Source organism: Kogia breviceps, chromosome 8 (assembly GCF_026419965.1).
Source record: "Kogia breviceps isolate mKogBre1 chromosome 8, mKogBre1 haplotype 1, whole genome shotgun sequence".
In the NCBI taxonomy this organism is placed as follows: Eukaryota; Metazoa; Chordata; class Mammalia; order Artiodactyla; family Physeteridae; genus Kogia; species Kogia breviceps.
Genome location: NC_081317.1, coordinates 58,701,095 through 58,713,621, shown reverse-complemented (window position 1 = coordinate 58,713,621; position 12,527 = coordinate 58,701,095). Strand labels below are relative to the sequence as shown.

The window sequence follows — 12,527 nt, the reverse complement described above, 5'->3', positions numbered from 1 at the left end:
CTTAACCAAGATGGCATTTTTTCCCAGAAGCTAGTATCACTGCTTTTTTCCTTAGATTGAGGAGGGGAGTCTTTCAGGCTCATTCACCAGCATTCGTATATACAGGATTTTCATGCTCTCATTCACTTGAAGTGCAATTTTTATAGTGACTCCTAAAAAAATCTTTCAGTTCTAGAAGCCATAGGTTGTGCTCCATGGCCCATGGCAGTGTGAAGAAATAGCAGGTGACTAGTCCAAAAATAATTATTGAAAATTCCTTATATTTCAGGGTGCCTGTATTGATACATGGTCTCTTAATCTTGCGTGACTTGGGTGAAGCTTACGATAGGTGTGTTCCCTGAGTTTTTCATCCACTGAGACCACAGGAAATGGTCCTGGTGCATACTAAGAGAAAGCCATTTGGGGACTTACACTTCCCTACAACTTTCCTTTCTGAAGCAGAGTTTGGCCCAAGTTCACTAGGTTGGATAGATCTCCTTTGTGAAATCAAACTTCAAGAGTTAAAGACCAGATTTAAAAACTAAAAATGGGTTAGAAATATCCTATCCAGAAGCTAATGCACCTAGATAAGTGATGGAGGGACAAGGAGGTTTTGTACTTAGACTCTCAGGAATAGTGCAACACTCGTGCAGTTTGAAATTTCCTTAGTTACTCTGAATTTTTCTAAGGAAATAATCAAAGGCACCAACCAGCAACCAAGGTTTTAGCTTGAAAGTTGACAGAGTTGTTACCTTTACACTCACAAAGGCCGAGTCCATGGAGTATCCCTTTCTGGTAATTTCCAAGGGCAATACGCCCACATTCTCACAGACCTCATATTCAGTCTGTGACCACTCGATATGAGACCACTTCAGTTCCAAGCTATGCATGTAAGGAAAAGAAGAAAGAAAATCATGATAAATGCATAATGGATGCCTGAGGGGCTCCTCTGCTGGGCAGGAGGCTGAACCACTGGTCCACACTGGGAGACAGAAGTGGTTCATCAACCTACACCAATGCTACAAGCTCCTTACACTTACACTTGTTTGGGACATTTTAGCTCACAAAGAACTTTTACTATCACTGTCTCATTTATTGCTCTCAACAATGCTGTGATGTAGAGCACGGATTAGAATTCCATTTTACAAATGCAGAAATAAGGTTAAAAGTCTATTAGAGGTCCTACAATTATTAGTGATAGAAAAGGGACTCCTACTTGCATGTTCAGAAGGGAAAGGAGCAGGTGTTAAGTTCAAGGAGAAGCTCATTTTTTGAAAGGACATTGATATGAAATCTTCTCTCCGATTTTTTGGCCTCCTTCATCGATACAACAAGATCATTTCCAGGCACAGGTCTTCTCTGAACTTGGGTTCAGTTTAATAACAAGATATCTTTGAGGATGTGCCTAGGAGTTAGAATGTGCATGTGTTTTAAAGCATTATCTGTTCCTTCCTCTGTGCATATAAAAGGGCTATGCTAATATGTACCTTGGATGCAGCTATACAACTGAATAAACTTGCCAAATACAGGTGGTCTTTTTTCCCACACTGTATTTAGTAAGCCCGACATTTGATGGAAACTGACTTCTTTAATCCCATGGCATGGAGAGGGACTTTTTAAAAATTTTCTTCAGAAAAGAACACTGAGCTTAGAGAGGTTAAATAACTACCTCAAAGGCAAAAAGCTATGACAAAGCTAACAGACAGCAGAGATGGAATCCCCAGTATAAATCTGAAACCAAATGTCCTATTCCTTCTCTACCATTCTTCTTCCTAACTGAAGTTCTTCATGACTCTTGCAGTCTGAGCTCAAGCAGGGGACTACAATTTTATCTTTACCCTGAAGTGTTTCCCTTTCTGAGGTGAGAAAACTTGAAATGTTTCACCTGAACATTTCTCTTCAAATATGTTCTTACATTCTTTACCCCCTGTAACCTTTCAGCAATAAAGACGTGAGCAATCTTCACTATGATCATTTAACCCACTTCCGTTGCTTGTGTTTTATTCATTTCCCTTTCATTCTCCATTCACAAAACCCTCAGTGGTTGCCTTACTATATTCCCAAACTTTCACTTAGATTCGGGCTCTTTCCTCTAGACTTTTAAAGTTACTCTACAATTTTCTTTTCCTTTCAGAACTAGATATTCTGGGTGCTACTATGTAGAGCATAGAATTCACAAATTTCACAGGGCTCTCCAGACTTTCCTGTGGATCATTCATATTAGAGAGTAAGTTTATCCTCTAATAATCACTGTATGTCCTTGTACCAGTCATGTGTCACAGTCACATCCTATAGATTAAGTTCACGAGCGAAACAAATTCAATAGCACTGTCTCCTACTCCACCAACCCTGAGCCAGTGGGACAAGGGTAGTGTGGGAGTGCGGAATGAATTTGTACGAATGTTTATTCAATCAATACATATGAAATTTATTATTATTGACATGCTGGGCTTCACAAAATTTTGACATGAAAATAGGATCCTTATATTCAATAGTATTCAAAGACCCCTCATGGGTCTTTGAAGCAACTGATTTCAAATCTGGCATGAAACAGATCAAGAAATAAAGACATAAGTGACTATGCTTAAAGAATCACAAGATAACAAGCAACAAGGATGTTATAAATGCTAACAGAAATACCACATTGCAAAGAATGCCTAAAGGATCCAGATAAATGAGAAAAGAAAACAAAATCAGCAAGAGAGATTGGGGGAAAAGACAGAAAGATAAAAGAAGAGGAAAGGGGAACAATGGGAAGGAGTGAAATAGATACACAGGGATGGATTTCAGCTAAGTCTCAGTAAGGTTCAAATGCGTTTCAATGTTCAACCTTCTAAGAATCCATTCATTGCTAATGCTAACCATGACCAGCAAAAATTCATCAGTGTCACTCTGCAGGTCCAGGTGACCCCAAGGCCTAAAGTGAAATGTGATTTGATTGCTGATCTGGATCCATAAGGGGACCATGCAGAGTGTCATTCAGCTTCAAAGCATTAAGGGTCTTGGTGTTTGGGAAAGTACGTGCATAACCCTGATACACCATTAGAATGCTTCATAATGCTTAGAGGTTAAGATTGTCATTACACAATGTTCTACTTTATTTTCTTAAAAGTACTCCCTACAAATAATAAAGATCTATTGAAAAGCCATGAAATTTAAGCCGGGCTATATATTTTCCAGAAAAATACTTAAGTCACGAAGCACTTGCATACCTAGAGATATGTGTAACACATGTTTTGAATGTGTTTTTTGTTTTCTGCAGTGTTGTATTTAAGAAGATCCTTCTACACTGAGACTGCAGTTGCTAAAACTCTACACAAACACCTGAAAGAAAAGTAAGAGATGTAGTCAATCACTTGGGAATTCTCCCTGAAAGAAGCCACACAGACGTATGCTTGGTATCATGTAGGTAACCAGGTGCAGGACCCCATGAAAGAAATGTGGGAAGCTCTGGATTGCGAGGTGTCATGCAGACAAGAGCTGGTTCAAATCTTCACATTTTAATGATCCTCCCTTCTATTACCACAAAGTAAAGCTCACTCTAAAGTCAGAAATTAAGTTTACAGATACACTTTCTGTAAAACCCACAAGGCAATCATTTCAAGTCACTTAGCAGGACATGAGAACTCCTTAAGGCCCTAAGTCATGGCTTCTCAAACTTGGCACTATCGACATCTAGGACCAGATGATTCTTTGTGGTGGGAGGCTGTCCTGTGCATTGCAAGATGTTTAGCAGCATCCCTGGCCTCTACTCATGAGATCCACCAGATTTAGCCACACCACTCCCCTCTGGTTACATCAAAACTGTTTCCAGACCTTTCCAAATGTCCCTCATGGGGAAAGTCATCTCCAGGGGAGAAATCTTCCCTAAGTGATTGTGGGGACTCAAAACAATAGAACATTTTATTTAATGTATAAGCTAAATTTTGGTTCCCAACAACTATCGTGAATGAAAGACACGGGATGGAGGAGTAGAAATTAAATGGGATGGGACTTCTGGTCCCTCTCTAACTCTAAGTCAAGCACGAGAAAATCTGTTTAATCACTCAATTTAAAATCACAATCTGTCCCCAAAATCCAGTGTCTGTGATCCCCCTTATTCTGACCAACTTTCATTTTCCAAAGTACGTATCATGTATACCACACTATTTAATTTATTTAGGTACCAAGGAACTTAGCTAAGTACTTAGGTACTTAGCTCCAAGTAAACAGGGGTCTTTGGTTCACTGATGTATCACCAAGTCCCTTCTAGAGTGACAGACATAGTAAGAGCTCAATAAGTATTTGTTAAAGGAAATAATGAACCTTGTTTAGCTTCCTGTTCGAAAAGCTAAGTTGACCACTGAAACTTTTTTTCTCCCCAGCCCTATTAACGTATTTCACACAGTCTGAAAAAAAAAATGCTAGACTAGATGATCATCACATGTTTTTTCTAGCCCTGACTTACTCTGGATTCTTTAGCTCCTATTGGACTAGAGAGAAAGGTGGCATTGGTAAAAGAGCATTCTATCATAAAGCATGATTTCTTGTTTTCAAAGGCCTGTGCATGCTTCTCAACATTAGACAATGTCTAGAGACAGCTTTGTTTTTCACAATGGAAGGATGGTGATACTGGTTGTTTAGTGGGTAGAGGCCAGGGATGCTGCTAAGCATCCTTCAATGCAGAGGACACCCAACTCACCCTCCACCACTGCCCCACAGCAAAGAATTGTCTAGACCAAGTAGTCAATAGTGTTGAAGTAGAGTCAAAAATATATACTTTCTGATATTTTATTTTGTGGCTACTAGGTTCATTTATATGAAGGAACAATGGACCAAAAGAACCAGTTGGGATTAAAACTCTACTTTGGGATATGGGACATTAATCCAGGTTAACAAGAGTGTGTAAAAAAGGTACTTGGCTTCTCTATGCCTCAGTTTCCTCACTTCTCAAAGTGCAATAATAATGAGTCTGTACTTCAGAGAGGTTAAATGAACCTTAATGAATACTCATTAAGTACTCTGAGCTTCTCAGTGAAAGGTTTTATAGTAGCTAAAATTGTGATTAAATTATTCTTATAACTAGATCTTCACTTATAATCAAGTAGCACATGACTTAAGAAAATCGAAATCTTAAAAAAATATTTTTCCAAGTGTTCAATCTAAGACATCAACTCAAAGAGGATGCTATTAAGCTCAATAAAAATGCTATGAACACCTGTGTTTTCATTTTTGTCTTTCTCTCATGATAATGGGGAAACAGTGTTTAGCCAGGAAGCAGCACAGCTAGTACCCCAAACAAGTGCTGTGGAGTCAGACACATCTCACAACCACTTATTACTGTGTGATTATGGTCAGTTAGTCTCTCTAGACCTCAGTTTACATTATCTTTGAAATGAGGGGAATTATATTCACATCAAATGATGCAAATTAAAATTTGTTAATATATATAAAGCACCTGTACACAGTGGGTGCTTAATAAGGGCTATTTCCCTTCCCTTCTTCTGTGGTTTCTTACACCTAGTCTGGAGATAAATACTTAACTTCTGGCTTGCAGGTAACATGAAAGCTGAACCTAACTAAGAGTTTCAAACTCTTCCCCTACTATGTGTTTCATAAAAGCTACTAAAGCATTGTCAAGTTCGCCTGCTAGAAATTCCTTTTCTCTTTTGATTTCTTTGGCTCTTCTCTTTTAAGACCAAGGATGAATAACAGAACAGCTAGAATGAGGATAGCCAAAGGGAGGAGAAGAATCAAAGTGCTTAGAATCATGAAGCAGCTGGAGAAGCAGCTACTGAGTTATGCAGAACTTCAGCAAGGGTCAACTTTTCTTTTGAAGTTCACCTTTTTGCAGTGGGAACAAGAAAGAGGTCAACCCTGAATTCATGATAAGAGACTGGCTTGGTCAGAAGTCAGCTATATTCTGTGGCCTGCAGAGGCGTTTTTGATGAATGATGTGGTCCTGTGTAACTGAGTTTGGGTGGTATGCAGACCCTCTTGAGATTCACATCGTACTAGAGAACTGTCATGAGCTGTGAGTGAATCACGCCAAGGTGTGAGCCGATAAGATGAGCACTCACATTGAGGTCAGGGTGCACTGTGGCCTCTGCCATTCATTCACTTAGTGGCTTCTGGCCAATTACTTAAATGCTTTGAGCCTGATTTTCTTATCACCCTCAGAGGATTGTGTTTTGTAGATGAAATTGGACAACATATGTAAAAGCGCCTAGCACAGTGCCTGAAATTTTGGCACTTAACCAAATCTAAATCTTGATGCAAATTTCCATGGATTTCAGTGTTCTAAAATAACTTCTATTTACAATAAAATGTCTCCCAAATGTATCCCATGAAAAACTTTTTTCATGAGCTATTCTGGGGCAGGGTGGTCTTGGTTCTATAGTCAAATCAGGCTGAGATATGTTGCATACTATACCCCTCTCTCGAAGATTCCCATTGCATACAAGCATCTTCGTGACTCTGGCATTTGATGCATTAAGCAGCACACAAGCTAGCTAGCAATAACTTGATTACATTAAGATTTGCAAACTCTATTTCTAATGGAATATCTATTGACCCTTCAGGAATGATATTCTATAGAAATGCTGCCATAGCAAAAACTTACTAGCAATTAAGCTTCTGGGACAATTCCCACTGAACATGGGTCCTTCTTGTTCTTTAAAGAGCCTCCATTTTGCTCCAGATTGCACCCACCTGTGTCTTCAGCTGTGTTATAGAAGGTCCCACTCCTTTAAACATGCAGAATATTAATCTATAAATCCTGTCTAAGCCAGAAAAGAACACAAAGTTCCACAGCATTTAGCTGATTGATTAACAAGCATATGGATTATTCACTTCGTGAATCAATGCAGAGTCAATTTCTAACTAGAGATGGGCTTGAGCGGGCCACCAAATGTCTCTGGGATCCTTCTTCAGTCAATTGTTGCCCCCATGTGAATGAACAATAGTAATCACCACCACAGGTCACATTTGTTAATGACTTTAAATATACAAGATGCTTACATATGTTTTACCTCATTTGTTCCACTGAAGAAATGGTAGTACTGTCCCCACTTTACAGAGGAGATAAGTAAGCCTTGACCCAGGTCAGTGGGAGAGCCAAAGCTCAAACCCTGTTCTTTGGCTCTCAGTACAGTGGTTTATTGTGTAATATCTATCCCATAACCCCCAGTGCCTTAGCCATGGAGTACACACTCATATTGAAATGTAAATGTAATTTACATTTAAGGTCTTGAGGAGTAAGTATTCCCCCTTTCTTGCTGCTTTGGTGGCCAAAGGCTGGAGAGAAAGAAGGGAGCTGAGTCTGTTGCTTCTTTTCCTATAGGTCACTTCCGCACACTCATTAAAAGTGGGCAAAAAGTCCTTTAGCGCAGTGAGGAAAACCATGGACTCAAGAACCGTACTTTCTGGGCCTAAATCTTAGCTCCTTCACTAGCTAGGTGTATGAGCTTGGAAAAGTCACTTCCTATCTCCTTGCCTCAGACTCCTCACCTGTAAATTCTGGATTATGATAGTACCTAACTTAAAGGTGGTTTTGACGATTAAACGAGGAGCAACGAACTAGAGCAGAAACCTATATTGTAAATGCCTGTGATTTATAATGTATGTGTAAGTAGCTTCCTGCTGGCTGTTATGGGAAGACAGACCACTATTCATAACATTTATTTCCTGCTGGGAAAAAAAAAGTTCTTCTTGTTCCAAAAAACATCTACTTACAAATGAGGTTAGAGCCAACTATATCCTTCAAAATTTATAAAGATAAGCGCTGAGTAGTTTCTACCTCCCACCACCCACTCTAGAGAAGACAACTTAATATATGTCAGATCAAATCAAAGTTATTTGTGATTAACCATCAGTAGGCATATTTTACATTATATTCCACTGGTTCCAATCATTACAAGCTGAATTAGAAACAACTTCAGCATAAGTACCTGAAAAAAGGTATCCAGTACAAGTAGGAGGCTATTTTAAAAGCCTCAAGTAAGGTAATAAATTCTGTGATTCTGCAATAAATTTGAGGATTATTTAAAATCATAAATCATCTTCAAAAACAATGCCCTTGGTAACAATGAGGACTGAAAAGGGTATGTAGGTGAAGCAGTATCAATCTAGCTCTATTTTGGGAAAAAAATTCTCTAGCACCTATGCTGTGTTCTCATGCGGAAGACCAGCAGTCAGCATTTGCTGAGTAGCAAGCCTGATCAATATTCTTAGGTTTTTTAGTTGAACTATTAAAAAGCAAGTGAAATCAATTTATTAATATTTTTGGAGCAGGATTTAAAAAAAACATTTCCTTGAAAATTAGAAGACGTTTGTCTGAATTGCAAATAGGTAATATATTTTCCATAAAGATTGTAATCCCGAGGCAAGAGCATTTTAATGGTAGGTGGGCAGCTGTTTTACTTTTATAGCGCCATGATTGCATTTTAATGTCAGGGGACAGGACTTCCTTGCTCATCCCTATTTCCCAGCTTCTTGTACTGCACACCTGGCCTATAGTAGCCAGTCGGTAAAAATCTGGACCAGGTACTGCAGGCGATAGAGGTGGGACCCTGGAAACATGTTTTGTTAAAGACGTGTTTTTCTAACAATGACTACAGAGACCTCTGCTGGCAGATATTGGGACTACAATTCAGGATTAGAAAGAAAAAGCAAGAATGAAGGGAGCAGAGGTGAATTTCTCAATTTTTCTTTTCTTCCTTTGTCCATATTCTGTCATTAAAGCGCCGTAAAGGAGCTGTCCTCACTTATGGTATGTAGTTTGACTAGGATAAGGTAAATACTAAAACTAGGATAAATGAACAACTTTCCTTTGAGGTGACTGGGAAGGGTATCAAACTTAAAAAGAAAGAAAAAACACTGCACGTGGAGAACTGGGCTATGATTAACCTTTCTGTGATCATCTGACAGCTGGTAAGTTATTCAAGGTATACCTTCCAAAAAAGTTTAGAATAGGGACCTGGTGAGTGAAATTACTATGGTCTGTTAATATTGTTAATTTTGAGGGTTTGTTACTCTGGTTATTCTGAAAGTCACACACTTTATACAAATTCTAAGTATCACTTAATATCTCCCCAAGTCTGTTTTCCTCTTTGTACTGTCTTCACCTTACCTATGGTAGGTTTACTGACTTACAAAAGCAGTCACTAGTTATTGCTTGGGTTTTGGGGAAGAGATGTTTTGCTAGCATTTCCTGACTTCCTCATTCTTCCCAGTTCTAGATATTTTAGAGATTTAGATTTAGGAGACTGTGGTTACTAACACGGTCCTAGAGTGACCTCTTGCTGCATGGTTTGTACATGAGCCTACAAGCTCAGTCCTGGATGCCAGTGAATTGTCAAGACAGAAACCTCTGCGGGTGTGAAAGGATATGCATTTGTAAATGCATGCATAAAATGAATGACCCAGTTAAATTAATGAACTTAACTTTTTAACGTTTCCATATTCTGTGAAGCTACTGGCTTTCCCAGTATCAAGCAGTAAGAGAAGTTTCCTCTCCAAAATCAATTCTATGAGCTTGTGAAATCATCTATCAATTTGTCCTCTTAGATTCTGTTTAAAAAATAACATTTTGCTTTCCTAATCAGATACATTCTGGACATTATATGCAGGACTATTGAATAAGCAAAAGAATTTACATTTGAGGCGTGGCAGAGTTCCCTGTGGGGTCCATGACTTGAAATTCCATGGTATCTGAATTTACTTCCAAAGATGGGTTTATGATGTAAAGAACGGTCTTACTGTTTAAGTCCTTTTGGCTAAATTTCTCATGGATAAATTCACCTACAAAAAAGAAGTAAATGAGTTTCACTGGTAATCCAACAAAATATTAGGTAAGAGCTGATACAATTTTATGGCTATTTTATTTCAAATTCCTCTTTAAAAATAGCCAAAGTATATTTTTTAAAGAAATTAATAAAATGTAACTATCTTAAAATTCAAATTCAATGAACTTAAATTAGGCTTCCAAATTACTTTGTCTCAGAAATATTGTACCTTAAATATGAAAATAGAGAGGGAGTAGGAAGATATAGTAATAAAATCTAAAATTCTGTGCCATCCTGTTTAGTGACATATTGTGATCTTTGTCTTCATAAAGCAGAAATAAGATACAATCCAGAGAAAACGTACACCAAAAAAATTGTTTTTAATGAACTTACATCACCTTGGAATTCATGATAGAAAAAAATGAGTCACAAATATGAATTCGGTCCTGACAATGTGTGTTTCTGTCAATATATTACGATCTGATAATTGAAAAAAAAGTTGTAAACAATAAACAACTACGTGTCAGTATTTAGTTCTCCCACTCAAGATGAATTTAGGAAAACTCAGCTTCAAACCCTCTTTAGCACCGATATTGATTTATAAACTGCATCCATCCGGAAGCTCTGGGGAGTGTTTACCAAATGGGCCTGCACTCAATTAAATTACTGTCTAGCATTGCCAGCCACTGGGTATTTTAAAATGAGCAATTACAAGGAGTAAGGAAGTCAGTACCTGTTGTTGTATTCTCCAGATGTCCATGTTGGGGGCCTCGTAAAATCTTAAAGATGATCTGATTGTCATCAGTGTCGGGGTCCGATGCCTTCAACACGTGGGAAGTGATGTAAATCCCATAACAACCATTTTTCAGGAGCCCCACTTGAGAAGGGGAATGCAAATGTGTGATGTGGGGGGCTGCTTTGTCCACCTGGTCCACCTGCATGATCAATAATTACACACAGTGTTATACAAAGGCTTCTCATCCCCAAGCAACACAGGGCTTTAATGGTTCAACAATGACAAACGCTCCTGAATTTCAGATTCCTTATCCTCCTCATTGGTTAATTTCTGCTGAAAACTATCTCATTCACAATATTCTCAGCAAACATCACAGTGCCTGGAAGAGAGGCCAACTTTCTACTGTAAACTTTGACCCACCTTTATTTATTTGTCCACCGTCGGAGTACCCCATTAGGACCTAAGCTCCCTGAGGGCAGACACATGTCTTTTTCTCCCCAACTATTCCCTGCACCTGGCACAATGCCCAGCTATAACAGAAGCTCAAGAAATACTTGTTGAATGAATACATTAAAACTGACCCAAGAATTGTATTGCCAACTTAATATTAGTTCTACAGAAGGATTTCCCCTTTTTCCCAGTGTTTGGTGACTTACAGAAAAAAACATGTAAGGTTTTACAAATGCATTGAACATTTTTTTTGTCGTGTCTTTGTTAAGATAGCAAAAACGAGTAGAAATAAAAATACCTCAGTAAAAAAAAAAGTGAAAGGTGCTTATCTATAGGCTCGTGCATATTTGTTTTATTGACAGTGAGAACCAGGTAACTAAACAGACTCAATCTGTGAAGATCATGATGGGTAACTACTCATGAGTGAAAGAGATATATAGTTTCAAACACTACAAAGGGCCTCATTCAGATATCATATGGAGCTCAGTCCCTCTTCAAAATGACTCTTATAGGTTAGGGAGGGAACATTTTAGGATGAATTAGCACAATTCATCACTGATACCACAAAAGAGGTACAAGAACACTTGTACTTCCCTTCACTCCTAATCATTCAAATTTTAACTTTATTTACCCCAAATGATCCTGTTGTAATTCTACCAAAGAGTGTCAATGATAAGACTATAAATATTTTTGTGTATGATCATGTGATAAACTGCTAATCAGCTATTAATAAGAAAAGGAGGCAGGATAAACTAGTGACGAAAAATTCCCACAATTCAACCTTAACTGGTAAAAAACAAAACCCAGCAAGTTGCGGAATAGGAGACAACTACACTACCATTTTTGATCAAAACCAATACGTATATATGTTCATACAGACATAGACAAAATTCTGGGAGCATTTGCACAAACCTGTTCATTTGTCTTGGGATGAGGAAAAATTACCGCTTCTCCTTTGACTATTTCTGTATGGAATTTTGTAACAACCAAATATTTTTTTTCCTTTTAAGTTGGCAAGCTGCTTTTTGATTAAAGACGTAATCATACCTCATGTTGGTAAATGTTTGGAAAAACAGACATTTTTATATTTTGCTGGTAGAAATGCAAATTAGTGAAAATTTTCTGGAGATAAATTAGACGTATATGTATATTAAAAACGTGCACATACTGTCATCCAAAATTTTCAGTTTTTGAATGTATCCTACAGAAATACATGTGTACACAAAAATATATATATATATGGATGCTGACTAAAACATAATTTGTAATAGCAATTAACAAAAAATTCCATAAAACATAAAAGTCCACCAGGGGATTTATAAATCATCTCTGCCTGAGACTGAGTGTCATGCAGCCTTTAAAAATTGTGTTTTCAAGGAAGATTTAATGACATGAGGAAATTGTTATGAGTGGAAACAGGCAATATGCATAATAGTACATATAATATCATCCCTTTTTTATTGCAACAAAAGAATGTAAGGAAGCCACTGACAGCAGTAGGATGATGAAGGGGTTTTTATTTGTCCTTTTCTGTAGTTTATGAATTCTTTACAACAATTATTTTATAAGCTGAAATAGCAACAAACATTTTCAAAAGT

The 12,527-nt window shown here is 37.8% G+C and overlaps 1 protein-coding gene across 1 annotated transcript in view; it reads right to left on the bottom strand.

Annotated features, from left to right (window-relative positions):
- Nucleotides 1–12,527, bottom strand: part of FREM1 (FRAS1 related extracellular matrix 1) — a 144,787-nt gene that overhangs the window by 23,350 nt on the left and 108,910 nt on the right. The window contains exons 25-27 of the mRNA XM_059072960.2: nt 10,477–10,678; nt 9,615–9,759; nt 732–861 (exon numbers count right to left, since the gene is read on the bottom strand). Coding sequence (XP_058928943.1) covers nt 732–861; nt 9,615–9,759; nt 10,477–10,678 — 477 coding nt within the window. The remainder of the gene's footprint in view (nt 1–731; nt 862–9,614; nt 9,760–10,476; nt 10,679–12,527) is intronic.